Source organism: Xyrauchen texanus, chromosome 38 (assembly GCF_025860055.1).
Source record: "Xyrauchen texanus isolate HMW12.3.18 chromosome 38, RBS_HiC_50CHRs, whole genome shotgun sequence".
NCBI lineage: Eukaryota > Metazoa > Chordata > Actinopteri > Cypriniformes > Catostomidae > Xyrauchen > Xyrauchen texanus.
The window spans coordinates 3335111-3352981 of NC_068313.1; the positions used below are offsets into that span (position 1 = coordinate 3335111).

The 17871-nt window shown below is 39.4% G+C and overlaps 1 protein-coding gene across 1 annotated transcript; it reads right to left on the reverse strand.

The window, feature by feature from the left end:
• Positions 1-562: 562 nt before the first annotated feature.
• Positions 563-17458, reverse strand: mrps22 (mitochondrial ribosomal protein S22). The gene is made up of 8 exons (XM_052109675.1): positions 17326-17458; positions 9168-9325; positions 8839-9003; positions 5590-5733; positions 5416-5499; positions 4651-4796; positions 3868-3976; positions 563-887 (listed from the first exon to the last, which is right to left on the reverse strand). Exons 1-8 carry the CDS (start codon positions 17450-17452, stop codon positions 798-800), a joined length of 1023 nt encoding a protein of 340 aa, XP_051965635.1. The 5' UTR covers positions 17453-17458; the 3' UTR covers positions 563-797.
• Between the last annotated feature and the right edge of the window lie 413 nt (positions 17459-17871).

The following is a 17871-nucleotide window of genomic DNA, read 5'->3' on the forward strand; positions in this document are numbered from 1 at the left end:
CATGTGAGGTGTCTATTTCTCAAACTAGAGACTGTGGAAGATGTACAACTAAACAAGAGGATAAGTACATCTCATTCTGTTCTTGTTAGAGCCAGTTGTTCTTTGTCTTTGAAGACTGTAGTGTACACATTTGTATGAAATCTTCAGGTTTTTTTGGGCAATATCAAGCATTGTATAGCCTTTATTCCTCAAATCAATGATTGACTGATGAGTTTCTTTTTTGCCATTTTTGACCTAATCTTGACCTTAAGACATGCCAGTCTATTGCATAATGTAGCAACTCTAAAACAAACACAAAGACAATGTTAAGCTTCATTTAACAAACCAAATATCTTTCAGCTGTGTTTGATATAATGGCAAGTGATTTTCTAGCACCAAATGATCAATTTAGCATGATAACTCAAGGATAAGGTGTTGGAGTGATGCTGCTGTCTAGATTTGATCTAAAATGACATTTTTCAAATAATGATGGTGCTGTTAACATCAGTAATGTCTTGACTATACTTTGTGATCAGTTGAATGCCACTTTGGTGAATTAAAGTACTAATTTCCTTCCGAAACAGTAAAATCTGTACATTATTCCAAACCTTTGGCTGCCAGTAAATATATATTTTATTTCACCATGAAGAAATGTAAAACTGCAAATACCGAATCGGAGACCTTCTATACAAAGACTTCTTTATTATGTACAGCATGACACAACATTTGGTACTATATCTCAGATACTGTCATGGGTGATTACAGTCTCTTCTCAAGTGAGGTGAGAAGTGTTTCATCAGTTTAATGTGTGTGACGGTTTAGGAAGAGCTCAGCGCTTTGGTCTGTTCAAAGGTCTGCACAGCTAGCTCAATGAATCCAGCTCTATTTGACTCATACTGGGCATACATCTAAGAAAAAAAGAGATTAAAAAGAAAGATAACAAGTGTGAGAAATGTAATAAGACTAAATGCACAATAAAATCCTGAAATGTATTACAAACGGTTTTGCATGCAGATATCCATGTGCATGTATAAACTCCACAATCATCCAAATAAAATATCCAAGTGGTACATTTCCAGGTATTTTCTTTGAAGATCTATTTATATACTGCATTTTAGTATACCATTAAATCTGTATTTCTTGGTCTATATTTCCAAGCGCATTAAAAAGTACCTAGGTATTACAATGTTTTTCTGGCCATGTGCCATGGTAATATGTGAGATATGAGAAGACACTAGAGTTCAAAGCTGAAAACAATTTAAAATAAGCCCCAAAGAAAAGCATTACACTAACTGTAATTTAAATCTACTGTGAACTTCATGTCTGCTGCCTTAAAGTTGACCCTGCAGCATCAACCTACTCAACTTCCGGATTCATGGGTTAAATGTTCATTGGGAGATGACAGGAGCTGGTGGAGTGTGCGCCAAGCAGGAACCTTGACTAAACGGAGGCCCCTCACTAAGGCTAGAATGTTTTCGTATTTCCTTTCATACAATTTCACTGACACACACACACACACACACACACACACACACACACACGTGTCACATCTCTACCAGATTGCTGATGGCAGCTCACAACTTGACAAGAATTCTCTTCGCCCCTCTTTATCCCATTCTCTCTGAGTGACGTCTTTGCAGTGGTCAAAGGTCAAACCACAAGCTAATGGGAAGTGATGTATCCTTGGACTGACCCCTTATTCCCCCGTCTCCAGAGTTGTCAAAGGAACATAAAACAAAGTCCCCACTAGAGCTGCAGATAATTTAGTGTGATGAATTATATTTAAAAATGACATGTTAAAAAAAATTACGCAATAAATTAATCATGCACCCTGACCCGTACATACATTTTTCTACCATCAAAAGCTTGAATTACACGTTTTCACAAGCCACATCAGCAGGGGGCAGTCAGCACACCTCAACAAACCTCACAAGCAGTGCCACCACAAAATGAGAGCCACTCACACAGGACGCATTCTTGACAGCTGGATGAAACATACCGATTTTGTGTTCGGCAGAAAGAAAGAAAACATACAAAGATATTTAGAAGAATATCTCAGCTCTGTAGATCCATACAATGCAAGTGAATGGTGACCAGAACACTAAAAAGGTACAAAATACTGATTAAGGCAGTATAAAAGTAATCCGTAAAGCCTCCAGTGGACTTCAGAAGTGAGATGATGGGTGTGGGTAAGAAACAGTTAAAATTGTAAGTAATTTTTTATGTAAACCTAAACTTTCATTTTCATAATCAGCCACCTACTGGTTGGGGCAAGTCAAGGGTGGAGACTTAAATAGTGATCCGTTTCACACCCATACCCATCATATCACTTCTGAAGACATGGATTAAACCACTGGAGTCGTGTGGATTACTTTTATGCTGACTGCGCATTTCGGACCTTCAGAGTTCTGGTCACCATTCACTTGCATTGCGAGTACCAACAGAGCTGAGATATTCTTCTAAAAATCTTTTGTGTTCAGCAGAAGTCAGTCAGTCATACATCTGGGATGACATGAGGGTGAGTAAATGATGAGGGTATTCATTTTTGGGTGAACTATCCATTTAACTATGTTGTCCGATGCCCAGAACAAAATATACGGAAAAGCATGCCAAACAAACCATTAGGAAAATATGTTGATTATTGTTGATAGAAATATAATTCCAGCTTTCTAATGACATCTAAATTGAGCTTCTAGTCCAAGATATCTGATGAAACAATGGGGGTAGGTGCATGAACGGAGCACATCTGTGAGGGCTGAGATGTGTTAGAGTGCCACCTACGTTTCAGATCTGCATAATGCAATGGAAAGTGATAAAGAGGAAAAACTTTTCCTAGTACTTGCTCTCATCTAATGCAATGAAATTACTTTTTGAAGGGTGATAGAGAGAGAACAGAATCAGAATAATAAAAAAAATGTTTTACATTCTAATCATCATAAGATTGAAAACATACTGTACAACATTATTTATGAATAATTCATTTTTTTTTTATTGTGTTTTTTTCTGAAAAATTAGACTTTTTTTGTTGTTGCAATTAGTCAACAGTATGTGTGAATGGTTATTTTTTCAATTTGTGTGAAAACTGCAGGCGGTAGCCCAAAAATGCATCAGAGTTGAAGTGAAAAAATATGAATATCTAAATACATTTATTATAATATTAATTTCTATAATATTTTCATATTAAATTATCTTTATTTGAGGGCATCTCTGCACATAATGATATGCGATTAATCGTGATTAATGCAATTAATATGAGTGTCATGAAATTGATTCAATTGAAAATTTTAATCGATTGATAGACATCCCTAGTTCAGCCCTAAAGAATGTCTCCTTGTGTAAGGGCACCGAGTGTGTTTTTAAACAGATACTTAATGCTCCAGATCTCTGCCGACCATCTTGATCCCTTTTGCAGGTTTCTAATATGAACTGATGAGCTTTCTGCACACACATGAATACACTGAAACCATAGTTAACCTTGCAGAGAGGGGTTCATGTGGTCATGCCTTGTGCCCCTAACAAAGATTTTAAGAGGAATTTTATGAATAACCACTTTATAACTCATATCAACAATTAATTTACAACAGGTCTATAATTTCAGATTGTGTGTTAACAACAAAAAAATATATAAGATTAATCATTATGATAATGATTATTATGATAAATCATGTGATTTTTATCATTGGTAAAACAAAGGAATGGCTCTAACTACAGTCTGTGCTCCTGAAAAGGTAACAAATACCAAGATGAACACCAGCACAGAGTGATGTCAGTGCAAATACGGATATCCAATATGACACTGAAATCCTAAAATAACTAAACATATTGGAACAATATTACATTCAAATTGTGAAACACTAGTTTGTGGCACGTGTGTGTGTGTGTATTCACCTTGAGAAGATCCAGATCAGTAGCCTGTTGTGTTTGGGCGTGCTGTGCAGACTCGCTCTGAGGATGAAGTAGATTAAACAGCCGCACCAACCTCACCGCATCCTGCATCCTGTAACCATGACAACACACATCATCATACAAGACAGCAGCTGTTAAAGGAATATTCGGGTTCAATATAAGCAAAGCTCAATCGACAGCATTTGTGCTATAATGCTGATTACCACAAAAAATATTTTGACTCCTCCTTTTCTTTAAAAAATGTCAACAAAGTTGTAAAATTGTCTAACTTTACACAGAAAAGGTTAGTAAGTGATTTAATAATGTGAGTGGTGGTGGTGGCGTAGTGGCTAAAGCACAGGGCTGTTAATCAGAAGCTCACTGGTTCGAACCCCACGGCCACCACCGTTGTGTCCTTGAGCAAGGCACTTAACTCCAGATTGCTCCGGGGGGAATGTCCCTGTAATAAGTGCTCTGTAAGTCACTTTGGATAAAAGTATCTGCCAAATGTATAAATGTCTGCTAAAATGCATAAATGTAATCACACTAAAATCATGTATTCATGAATATTGTTTATGTATTGTGGCTATACTTTTGAAAGAATGAGTATTTTAACACTTCCATTGTAAGTGCATTACTGTAAATGCATTTTTTTTTAATTCGTTTTTACAAACTAAAGAACAGGTCAAAATTGCACTCTGTGGTAATTGTTGCATGACCTAAAGTTGCATTTAGCATGGAAAATTCAGTCATACACGTTTGCTGATTTTCGAAACACACACTCACAGGTCTCTCCCCAGAATGTCAATCAGAAGGCCGTCAATCCGCCGGCCGGTGACCAGATGCCAGACCAAACCACCAAAGAACCGCGTGGATCTAAGCAGATCATATTTCCCATGTTTTTCAATGTCCTCGTAGGTCAGCTCGTGCACCTTAAATCACACAAGACATAAAACACTCATTTCATTCTTATTCACACAGATTTGATGTGTAACGTCACATTGCGTTTAATTGAAATCATACATGTAACGCAAATAATAAATTAAGAACAAGAACATTAAGAACTGTAATGGGACAATATCAAAGTCTGTTTTATCATCATTTCATTTAGTGCTTGAAATTATTCTGTTGCATTGAAATTGTGAACAAATGGTTGCTTTATCTTTAATATTTCTTTCTTTGAAACTATGTAATTAATCATGTAACATTTATTTCTTTGGCAAAAAATGTACAGATGGTTCTCATTTGGAATGGCCTTTTTACTACCATGATTGCCTTTGCAATTATGCATCTATATGTGATGATTTCATTTGAATAATTAGCAGAAGTATTTTCTTTTTTAATTGTTGGGGAAAGAGAAAAATTCAAGGCTCTAAAGCCTTTATTCAACTGGGCAACAACATAAAATATATTTTTGACCAATGCATTTCCGCTACAAAAGCCTTCAGAGTACCTTTTTTCAATTGATTGACAGCCCATGTTTTAATCTGAATTTATCCTGACAACATTACTTGAATCCTCTGATCTCAAGGGCAACACACACACACTCACCCTCTTAAATTCTGCAGAGTCCGGCTCAAATTGGACAACACAATAGTTTAGCACATCCTCATGTCTGTCCTTTGCAAAGACCACCTGTATAAAGAGAGAGAAATTCAACTGGCATTCAAACATTTGTCCAAAAAAAAAAAAAAAACTTTCAGCTTCTGTAATTTTCTGATGTACCTGGAGGTTTTCCTCTTTAAAGATGGGTGGTGCTGCAAGTTTGCGACCCTCTTTGGGGAAATAAACTTGTATAATCCGATCTCTTTCTTCCCATGATGCTTTTCTCAGCGTTCCATTGGGCTCTCTTACAACAATGAATCTTTCCTTTGGAGCAAGAATAAGATAGATATACAGGACACCTGTTAGACACTGAAATATCTCCCATGCTACTATGTTGACATGGAAAAATGGTATTAAAATCTCAGAGTCAATCAAAATGAGAGTTTTGTGGCTTTTAGAACATGCATGTCAGCTACTCCTAAACACTGACAAAATTCACTTTTAGCAGATATAGCACAATGTTCTTAGCGTTTAATTCTTTTCCTGGGAAAACAGACCAAAATGATGATTCAGCTTGCACCAAGATTGTCTTATTAATCGAATGATCCTTAAGATAAGAATGTCCCTCCCCAAAACACCATCTGCAACCAAAAAAAAGACGAGCAATTCCTAAACTCAGCAAAAAAAACAGAAACGTCCTCTAAATTTCAACAGCTTTTATTTTCAGCACACTTAACATGTGTAAATATTTCTATGAACATAGTAAGATCCAACAACTAAGACATAAACTGAACAAGTTTCACAGACCTGTGACTAACAGAAATGGAATAATGTGTCCCTGAACAAAAGGGGGTCAAAATCAAAAGTAACAGTCGGTATCTGGTTGAGTTCTGCAGTGCATCTCCTCCTCATGGACTGCACCAGATCTAACAGTTCTTGCTGTGAGATGTTACCCCACTCTTCCACCAAAGCACTTGCAAGTTCCCAGACATTTCTGGATGGAATGGCCCTAGCCCGCACCCTCTGATCCAACAGGTCCCAGATGTGCTCAATGGGATTGAGATCCAGGCTTTTCACTGGCCATGGCAGAACACTGTTATTTTTACAAAATTATCTTTAAATACAGTGTCCTGAAAAAGGGATGCATCTTTTTTTGCTGAGTTTATGTCCTGCGCCAACTGACAGAAAATACGGTTATACCTAAAAGAAAACTGCACATCATGTAAATTCACTAGAACCTTTACATCCTGCACACTGAACTTGAAAAATGTTGTGTTTAATACATTAAAGGAAAAGTAACGGAAAACACATTGAAAGATCAGAAAACTACAGAAAATAAATTGGATTCTTAAAACAGACTTAGTTCCTAGTAGGACTGGGTAAAAAATAAAAAGATTTTCCTGATGCATCAAGACCTTAATTTGAACCATTTCGACATCGATTCATAAATCCCAAGATCGATATTTGATTATGCACAATCCTATGTCTACTACAATGAGAGAAAATCACTCGCATACAAAACCAAATTTTTGCGTTATGTGACAAGAAGTGTCTGTGATTAGCAGCTGACTGGTAAATATTCAGATTCGGTGCCGATAGTTGCTTTTTGGGACTGTCGGTTATCACCAAATTCTATGCTGATAGATTTTTAAAATTCCTTTTTATTCCTCATCAATAAACCTAATATACTGTGTGTATAATTAGAATATATATTAAGATTCAACTTTATTGTCATTGTGCAGAGTACAGATACAGAGCCAATGAAATGCAGTTGTTTTCGCATATCTCAACTAAGATGGGGTCAGATCGCAGGATCAGCCATGAAACAGCGCCCCTGGGGCAGATAGGGTCAAGGGCCTTGCTGGTATCTTGGTGGTGCTGGGGCTTGAACCCCCAACATTTCGGTCAGTAACCAAGAGCCTTAACCGCTGAGCCATCAGCACTCGGACGCTTCACTGTGTGTGTATGTCCACGTTCATGCCGTTCTAAACTAAAGTGTATCTGTTAGGAGTTACTGGCTTTATTTTTTAAATGACATATGTTAGCCAGCAGATAGTGGCAAAAGATACTTTTTGTGTGTAATATGTTGGTGACGTAAAGTGAATCCGTTAGTCATTGTTTACATAGAACTGCGCTCAGTAGTTCGTATTACTAATACATTACCAAAGTTAGGAAATAGCTTTAAACGGACAACTTCAGGATTAATGCTCATGCTGAGAGACATTATTACAGAACTCAAGGTGCTTACCTTTTATCGGAGTTTCCACATTGGATACATACTGTTTAAAATGGCGGAGGACATCGCTGTTTCTATAGTGAATGACTCTTGCGCACTGGCTACCGCGAAATAGAGGAATTCCCCCTCTTGGACGTCTATTTTCCACTGTTAAAGCTGACAGCATCTCTGATTGGGTGTGGCAACAAGTGACTGCACGTGCTCCATCTCTCTCTCTCTCACACACACACACACACACACACACACACACACACACACACACACACACACACACACACACACACACACACACACACACACACACACACACACACACACACACACACACACACACACACACACACACACACACACACACCTTGTTAGAAACGGCACAAGCCGTGATACTATTTCTGAAGTGAACTTTTTGAATAACTAATGAAGGCTTGGACGCATCATTTGTTTTGAACCAGCAACTGCAGATTGTGATCTGTTGTGTAAGAAAATAGTTCAGTGCACAAATACATTTTTATGACCGTACTCAGTTTTTCCCAATTTTTTTTAAAATGTACTTGTTCATTGAACTGTTGCATATAAGCATTATCACACGAGCAAGAGTGCTATATGGCCCTACATCAGCACTGCTGTACGGCACTCGGCCTGTGGCCGAATCACAGCAGTGCTGATGTGGGGCCATATCGCACTCTTGCTCATGTGATATTTCTTATATATGTCGATTTAAAACGTTAATTCAGTGCGATCAATTTTATTAAAAATAACACGTAAAAAAAATCCACGCAATTAATCGCAAAGCCGGACCGAAATAAGGAAGAGTCCTGAGAAATGCAAGCTTGTAGTACCACCCGTTTACTCCAGAGTAAGTGAAACTTTATGGCAACGTGCAGTTTATGTGAACAAAACAACCCTTCAGCAGGCAGCACAACACAGACATGCGTTACGCTCTTGCATTCAAAACACTTGATGGAGCACAAATTCGAACTAAGGGATCTCAAGATGTGTTTTAAGTATTAAACTATATTTAACTTAACACAGTGACCCAAATATTTTATGTTTATGACGCAACGCAAATTCAAATCGAAAGTTTGTGAATTGGAAACTAATCGAACCGGGAAATTTCTATCAATACCCAGCCCTATTTTCTAGATCAAAAAAATAAGAACATTGAACGTTTGCATTAAAGACCATTTTCTTACTCGATGTGGGATGTTAAAGTTGATGTCGGTGAAAACATATTTAGCAGTGTCCATGCCCTCCAGTATCTGATCTTCAGAGAGCACATCATGAATGGGTTTCCTCTCAGGCAGGACTGGAGGCATCTTCATCAGCTGCTCAGCCTGTTCCTCTGCCTTACACACTGCCTACACAACAACCAGAGACAAGACTGCCGTTTCAAGCACAACAACTGCAAGATCTAAGTCCCATCATGAATCCTGCCTAGATATGGGAGATATAGCTAAAAAGACTTTTGATTACATTCAATAGATATCAACACACCATCCAATCATGAAAAATCACATCTCACCTCCTCTAATTCTGCGTCTGTCATCAGTTTGTATTTGGGTGGCGTTAGCTGCTCTTTTAAGGGTCGGAACACTTTCTGCAGGTCCAGACCTGTAATTTTGGTTAAAATATCTTGAACCTCTTTATCTGTGAACTGAGCTTTAGGGACATCCACTGAACCTAGACATGAAAAAACAAAAGCATGATCAACTGAAGTCATTAATCATGGTTAAATACAAGTTAAGCTCATCCTACAGCATTTGCGGCAAAATATTGATTACCACAATTTTATTTGACTTGTCCATCCTTTTCTTCAAAAAAAGCAAAAAACTGGGTTACAGTGAGACACTTACAATGGAAGTCAATGGGGTCAATCCATAAACATTAAAATACTCACTTTCAAGTTATAGCCACAAGACGTAAACTATATGCATGTTTACATGATTTCAGTGTGATAAAATCTTGCATACCTTTTCTGTGTGAAATTATATCCAAATTTATAACTTTATTGCCATGACAACACAATGCCGGAAACCCATTAATACTGGCACAAAACCATTTAAAAAAAACTTTACAACTCAAATAATACATGAATTTAACAATAGAATGAATGTAAGTGTTTTTATACAAATATAAACTTCTCATTTCTGCTTTTAAATCCTCCTAAATTGCCCCCATTGACTTCCATTGTAAGTGACTCACTGTAACTTCAATTTTTCCTTTTATAAAGAAAAAGGAGGGACGAATCAAACTACATTTTTGTGGTAATCAACATTATGCCACAAATGCTGTCGATTGAGCTGAACTTGTAAGTTAACCCAGAATATTCATTTAAATTATCTATTAGACTGCCAAATTCTTAAATCACGATTAATATTGAAACAAAAATACAAACACTTTTTTACGATTGGCAATGGTGTTTGAGCCCCAACCCTTCAGGTACAAACCTATACAAGCGGGTGCTCAATCACCATTACTTCAGATTTGTCTTCCTTCACGACAGGACTATTCGACTTCGTTTAGAAAACCCTTCTTTGCTTCGTCGTCGAAGGTACACGTTCAGCGGACTACTCTTCTCTGTGGGACATTGTCAGGATGACTTGTCACCTGTGCTTTAACGCCTGTAGTGTGGAAATTCTTGATCTCCTGTGTGATCCGGGGATGTTTCCTCACCTTGCTGTTGAGGACGCTTTGGTAACGGGTTACTACGCTTCAGAGGCTTGCCGTCGAACATCACGGCACTTCAGCGTGACACCTACCTGCTTCCCAGTGCTCCGGAAGGAGTTTACTGTATCCTTTGTTGCTATATTATATAGAATACCTCATAAAAGAGCCACTTGCATGTTCGTGTCTTTTTCAAGATGTCGTTCCACAAGTGTTCCCTGTGCTGTGGAGGGCTTTTCGGAGTGATTCTTAGCTGCTCAGAAGCAGTCTCTGACTACGAGACATTTTTTGCCAAAAGCAGCAGCAACACCTCTCACCTGACCCACTCTCGCTCTACCTTCACTCAAAGACTAGATAAGAATCCCTCTTTTACTGCTCAAGCACCACCAAAAGCCGCTGCAGAGCAGGCAGTAAAGCCACGGCCCAAAGAAGGACCCACCGTTCCAACGCGAGCCTCGCGGCAAGTCAATATCTCTTTAGAAACAAAGGCCCTTGCACTGGATTGTAGATGCTTTTGTCCTTGCATATGAGTCACAAGGAATAAATTGCCCAATTGGGGTCTAAGTGCATTCAACTAGAAGCATGGCATCATCATGGGCATGGACAAATGCTGTGTCCCTACAGGACATATGTTTGGCAGAAGGGTGGTCATCACATAACACGTTGGATAGGTTTTACAACCTGGATGTGACTTCCATTTCCTCTCTGTTTGGAGTGCTTTTTTATCCCAGAAACCCTCTGTTACTGGTAGGCTATAATTTGTATGTAGAGCTTTGGTTTTAATACCCACTCTAGAAAGTCACAAGCACTCCTTACAAGCATAAAACCTACTTTTCCCCAACTATGATTGTGAAACGCTTAATATTAAACTATATGTATCCTATAAAATCCCCAGATTATATTAATTCCTATCTGGTACTTCCACGTGGGATATAAATATTAGGGATGTCCCGATCCGATACCTAGATCGGTATCGGCTTCGATACTGACGTTTTCAGACGGATCGGGTATCGGTCTGACGAGCCCGACCCAAATCCGATACTCTGTGTTAGTCATGTTCGTTACTGTCAAGCTTAAAAAATGACATAAAAGAACTGTTAAAACACCATTAAAGTGGTTCATATGACTCGTGCATTTTATTCAAAGCCACTTGAAGACACGCGATAGCTCTGTGAATTGCAATAGGCTGTGTTTAATAAGTAAACATATAAATGCACGCGCAGCTTCAGCCCGTTAGTGAATGGTGCTTCGGTTTACACACACACAGGCGCGGCTATTTATAGCCTTCACACGTGCACAATATTTGACCGCTACAAACGAACATCTCAGATGTAGATGCTCAGCAGTTCGGTTCACTTATAATATGGACTTAGAACTGCACTGGAGGTGCATTTAACCAGAATTTAATTAAGCGAATTAAACTGTGAATAAAAAGTGTGAGGGTTTAAAAGATAAAGCTTTCATGGAGAGACTCACAGCAGAGATATGAACTCAGTAGCAGGGTTTATTGAGCAGAGGATTGAAACGGTGATGTAAACATTGTGAGTAAATCCAGTTAAGCAGAGTGGCAAACAGCAGGTAAGTAATATCCAGACAGTGTATAGACACGATGAAAGAGATAACTTACAACAATTTTATGATACTTGCAGGCAATAATGAAGACACATGTTTGACATAATATTTCTGAGACTCCAGAACTTTCTACTATCAATGAGAACAGGCACAGAGTGTGAAAGTGAAAGTGAGAGAGAGAGAGTGCGTGCGCGCGCGGGTGAGAAAGCGGGGTATATATGCAGTCATTGATTAGCCACTAATGATATGCAGGTGCGTATAATCAGAACTCGGGGAGTGCCAGTATCCAGTAGGCTATGCTAGTTAATAATAAAGTGTTTCTTAATAAGCTATACATTTATATTGAAATAATGTGAAGTTAAAGGTTTGTGTTTCTTTACATATTAAAGAGTACACCCAATTATTTCCACACAATAATGTAAAGATATTATAAACTGATTATGCAAAGAAACAACACTGGTATCGGATCGGGATCGATATCGGCCAATACTGAGATTTCCGTTATCGGAATCGGAAGTGGAAAAAGTGGTATCGGGACATCCCTAATATACATATACACATATATACATATATACACACACACACACACATACACCCTGCGGGCCCATGACTCTTTATGCAGATCTATGATTAAGTGTTTTTTTCTCGGGGAGTATAACGTCACTTAGTGCTGTGGGATGGGATTCTGTTCCCATAGCAATGTCGAAGTAATCGAAAAGGAATGTCTCCGGTTACGTAGTAATCACGGTTTTCCATCACCGTGTCCTAACCAGACGCGATTATCGACACTCGATAAAAGGTATCTTTTCCATGTTAATCTGAGGTTTTGTCCTAACCAGCCAGGACACACGAGTTTCAGGGCTTTCTATTTGCGAAATGGTTTCCATTTTTGCGACGTCGTGCCGGCATCACATCAACTAGTTCACTGGCCGAGGTGTCAAACACCTACCGAATGTTGTGCCTGAGGTCTCGGTTTAGACAGAGCTGTCTCACACACACGGTTTCAGAATGGCAGAGGTGAAATGTACTTGCTCATTTAGACTTTCTCTATGCTTCCCTGTTACGTGGAGATAGGCGAAATATCAACAGGAGCATCACATGAACATAAACAATCTGCGATTTATAAAGTTTCATTTTTCCTGTGTATGTGTGTGATTGTGTATTTATCCCCTCAGGGCTTGCTTCTCTGCCTAAGCAACCGCCTTTGTCGCCTATGCCACGGGCCGCCCCTGGTTCAGTCTGCGATTTTTTTTTTTTTACATTTTATTGTCAATTATCCTTATTTTAGTGTATGAATATCTCAGTGTCACTTCACACCTGGTGTGAACAGATTGCTGGTTGATGGAATCTTATCGTGTCTGGTTAGGACAAGGTGTGAGATGAAGGGAACGAGACTACTTCAGACAAATTAAGTAGTTCCTCAGTAGTCCCGTCCCTCAGTCTGAAAAATCTGAAGTAATGGTGATTGAGCGCCCGCTTATATAGGCTAAGTTCGCGCCTGAAGGGGCGGGGCTCAAACACCATTGCCAATCAGAAGATTGGCATTATTGTGCAGGGGTTTCAATCAGGTCAGTGACTCATTCGGAAGGATGCATCCTCTGGAGGTCGCATTCACTGGGCCGCATACGTCATCGAGGCTGTCTCGTTTCAGAAAAGCGAGTAGGACACTCCGAATGCAACCTTCTTTCAGGGGAATTCGGAGGATGTTTTGTCTAAAAAAAAAATGGCACCAATTTGCCCCATAAATATGTTCAAACACAAGGAATGTAAATTTCCAAGTTGAAGTACCTCAGTAGAAAGGTGCAGATAATATAATATGCATAATTATATTAATTAAAATGAAATATTAGACAAAAAGCACATCTGTAAAATTCATTTTCTTTTCTCTTTATATAATAACTCTCCTAAATTTGACCTCCTACATTCCCTTCCAGAGGGACTATGTTCCCTTCTCACTCAAAGCGCTCGCGCTTGTTAAAGGGTAACTAAACCCTAAACCAACTTTTTTTAGTTAATGATCTGTAAGAATGGGGCTTTATTAGTACTGGTCATTGATTCAAGTAATTTTTTTGACATTTGTGTATAAAGTGTTTTAATTCTACAATATATGTTGTAAAAACGTCTGAGTGCTGCCCTCTTCAGGTTGAACGGTGGCTACTGCAGTTGAATTTTCCTATTGGCTGTTTGCGGTACTTTGTGACGTAAGCGGTGACAGCTGACGTAAGCAGGTTCCAACTCACCACGCTCTTGGTACGAGCTACCACGCCCATGGCAGTATAAAAAGCATCTCGTTTCGTCAAAACCACTGTAGCGAGTCAGGAGTTGGAATTGCGAGTATAGAAAACGATCAGGATAGAGTATTTTAGCATCTATTTAGCATAGCATTTATATAGTTATTTAGATTATTTCGTGTAGCCTAGGTAGTTAATTAGCATATTTGTTAGTGTAGTATTGTTAGAAGCATAGTTAGTTAGTAGCATAGTATTGCATCAGTTAGGATAGCTTCAAGTTAGCGTAGATTATCTGTATTTAGTACAGTGGTCAGGATGGTACCTAGGTGTAGTGTTTCTGGTTGCAACAGCACTGCTGGACTGTATTGCTTTCCATATAGACTTGGAAATTAGGCACCAGGGGTTGCACGTCCTTGTTCTGGAAGACCGCGAGTTCCCGCCTAGAGCTGGAGGAGTGTGCAAACTGCATTTTACGCAGGATTGCTTCTCCAACGCAATGGAGGTGGAAATGGGCTTCTCCAAACAGCTCGCGCTGAAAAGCGACGCAGTGCCAAACGCTGCTCCTCCTGCATGGACTCCACCACCTCAGCGGCGTCTTGAGGTGAGTGATCATATATATTTGAATCACAATTTATGGTTAGGCTAAAGTTAATCCTCTGGGGTCGACAAACGCGTTAGCGATGCGCGGAGTGTTAAACGTATTGCACCCTTATACATTGTATTACGGTATTGACTGTATAGTTTTATTTGGAGGTATACGGTTTTGTACATGATGACGTTACGCTTTACGTCACATTCTTCTAAGTTGAGAGAACAGCTAACTGATGTTATGTTCAAGTGAAGCTTGCTAAATAAAAATCCTGCTAAAAGTATAAACATCACTGAACAGCGTTTCGTTTGTTTTTCCTGCACGCGAGTGAAGGTGAATGCGCACTCGGATGCTCAACAGGGAGTTAAAACCGCAGTTTGAGCCAGCGGCTTGAATTGATATGGCTCCGGCCCTGTGTCCACAGACAATTCACTCTCCTCCACTTCAGGTGAAGGTGGGGGAGAAAGGTCCTCGACTTCAAAAGACCGCTCTGTGGCAAAGCTACTTGCGTCACTCCAGTCACTCTCCATTTTAGAGTCTGACAGCAGCTGTCAATTAATCTGTCACTACGGGTCTCAGGTGCACCCCCCGCACAGCCCCGCCCCGCCCTCGGTTCGTCCCCTCTATCCCCGCTGGGGTCTGCCCACTTTTCGAGCATTTTTCAAATATTGCTAGTGGGTGGAGTCAGACTCTGAGCAGGGGTTTAGTTACCCTTTAAAGAGTGGCGTGCTGTCATAGCAACCATGTTACGTTCCGTTTGTCCTAGGAAGACTCTCTCGTTTATTTATAAACAAGGCTTGTTTAAAGGAGGACACTCGGTATACTGCAGCCTTCAAAGGACGCGTCCTACCTAGCACATCCTTCGAAACAAGACACAACTAGTGTTGCCACCTGTCCCGGTTTTACCGGGATTGTCCTTCTTTTTAATAACCTGTCCCGGGAAATTTATCCACTCTCCCGGGACACTAAATGTCCCGGTTTTCGAAAGGCTACGTGAATATGTATATTCAACTATCTATTTTCTCTCCACTTGAAATAGCCTATGCGTTGTGCACACAGTGGTCCGTGTCTCTTGTGTGTAGAATCCGCTATCATTGGCTCTGGGACGTGTGACGTGACGTAGGCTACGTCATCTAGCGCGTCTGTCTTCTTGGCAGCTAGCCAGTTACTACAGGCGGCAATTTGAGAAGCAGTGTGAAGAAGATTGTACGTCAACGTCGTTCGTTAGCGTTAACATGGGTGGCGAGACGGAAGACGAAGATGACAGTGTGTTCACAAAGACGGACAGGCCAGTAAAAAGAAAATGAAACGTTCGACATATTTTAATAATGACTGGTTGAAAAATTACAATTACTCCACATGGCTAAAGCCAACACCAGGCGACCCACTTTATGCTACCTGCTCCGTATGCTCAGTTAAAATTCTGGTTAAACATGAAGGCAAAACTGCTTTGGATGACCATGCTAAAACAAATAATTTTTTTAGCAAGGCAACTGAATCCACTGAGCTGTTGAAAGTAGTTGCTTTTGTTTTTCCATACCAGTCAGTAATGCCTATGCAGAAAGAGTGTTCAGTCATATGGAGGATGTTTGGTCCGATAAAAGAAACAGACTGTTAGTTGCAATGGTGAAGTCTGAGCTTCAGGTCAGATTGAATTTCAAATTGTCATGCACTGAATTCAAGACATTCATTGAAGAACAGAAACCACTGATAGCTGCAGCAAAGGGAAACGCCAAGTATAGATGGAAGACTAGGTAAGCTAAGGCCCATTTATGTATGATTTTGTTATTCCAATGTCTGATTGAGACATACTAAATAAAAGTGGCTATAGATGTGGCTAAGGTATGGTAAATGCAAATCTAATGTCATCCCTCTACTTATTTCTTTAGCAAAGCAAAAGCAAGCACAAGCACCAGTATCTAAGCAACCAGGTAAGCTATAAGTTAAGATAAGTGAGAATACTTGAGATGTTTAAAATATTCACGACTATGCACAGTTTTACTGCACAACGACCAATTGTGTCTTCTGAGTCTAATGTCTAATGGACATTTTCACTTGTGAGCAAAGCGGTGGCCGGGTCATTGATTTGTCCAGGTTTTTTATCAGACATAGGTGGCAACCCTAGACACAACCTCTGTCTCGTATCCTTCATCTCAAGGAAACGAGGTTACATACGTAACCGGAGACGTTTTATTCGCCGCAAAATACGTCAGATATCAAACAGAAGTAGATTTATGCATCATTATATTAATTATCGAGACTCAGAGGGAAATTCACTGTGCTCAAGATGCAAATCTGCAAAAATTAAGAAAAATGTTAACTAATTTAATTATTAAATTCCACCATATAAAACCGCAAATTACATCAGTTAGTTGTTCCATCGGAGTTTAAAATTAGCCTATCCGTTAAATAGCACATTGATAAACGGAGCACGGAGAATGTTTACTGAACAGAAGCCGGTACTTTTCTCACTGGTTTCTATAAAGTTTTCAATCATTTTCAATCGTCTCAGAACAGGTTTATAGTGTTTAATTTATTAAACAGTGTCTTACATGCGATACAAGGTCAACTCTACAGCATTAACATGCATTTCACATATTTAATGACTCTTGATATTTACTTACTGCTTTCTGGGGCTGAAACACAGAGCAGTCGTCTAGAAGTCCGCAAAAGCGTTTGCGCATTTTGATTCGCATTTCTAACAGAAAAGCAAGACCTTACTAAACACCGTGTGACACCGACCGCTGCCATGCTGAAAGTGACTTCTTCTTGTTTAATGGCCATTCACTCCTTAGGAGTATTACCGCCACCTACTGTACAATATACGTCTTGCATGGGTGATGCATGTGTTTTGCAATAGTTTTGTTAGGATATGGAATGATTTTCCGGACATTATTCAAAAGGAATTGCAAATTGTATTTGCAATTGCGTTTTCAATTTGTGGACGCATAAAATGTGACATAATCCAAACGCAATTACAAATCGCGCATTACCGTTTGCATTTTCGTTTAAGCGAACGCACAGTGACTGCCAGATTTCAAATGGAAAAGCAAAGTCCGTTTGCAACTGTGTTTCCCATATCTTACGAGTTTTGGCCCTGTCATATTTAAATAGCAATTTCAATTACCACGTCTGCTTTTTCACTTTCTCAGCGTCGCGTATGTAGCCAG

What these genes read in the sequence shown, in the direction of transcription:
- mrps22 (XM_052109675.1), bottom strand. Translation starts at nt 17,452, where the DNA reads ATGGCAGCGGTCGGTGTCACACGGTGTTTAGTAAGGTCTTGCTTTTCT. An exon ending in ACTTTAACATCCCACATCGA is followed by an intron (nt 5,734 to 8,838) that starts GTAAGAAAATGG and finishes CTTGCTCCAAAG; the next exon opens with GAAAGATTCATTGTTGTAAG. An exon ending in CTGATCTGGATCTTCTCAAG is followed by an intron (nt 888 to 3,867) that starts GTGAATACACAC and finishes TTTTTTTCTTAG; the next exon opens with ATGTATGCCCAGTATGAGTC.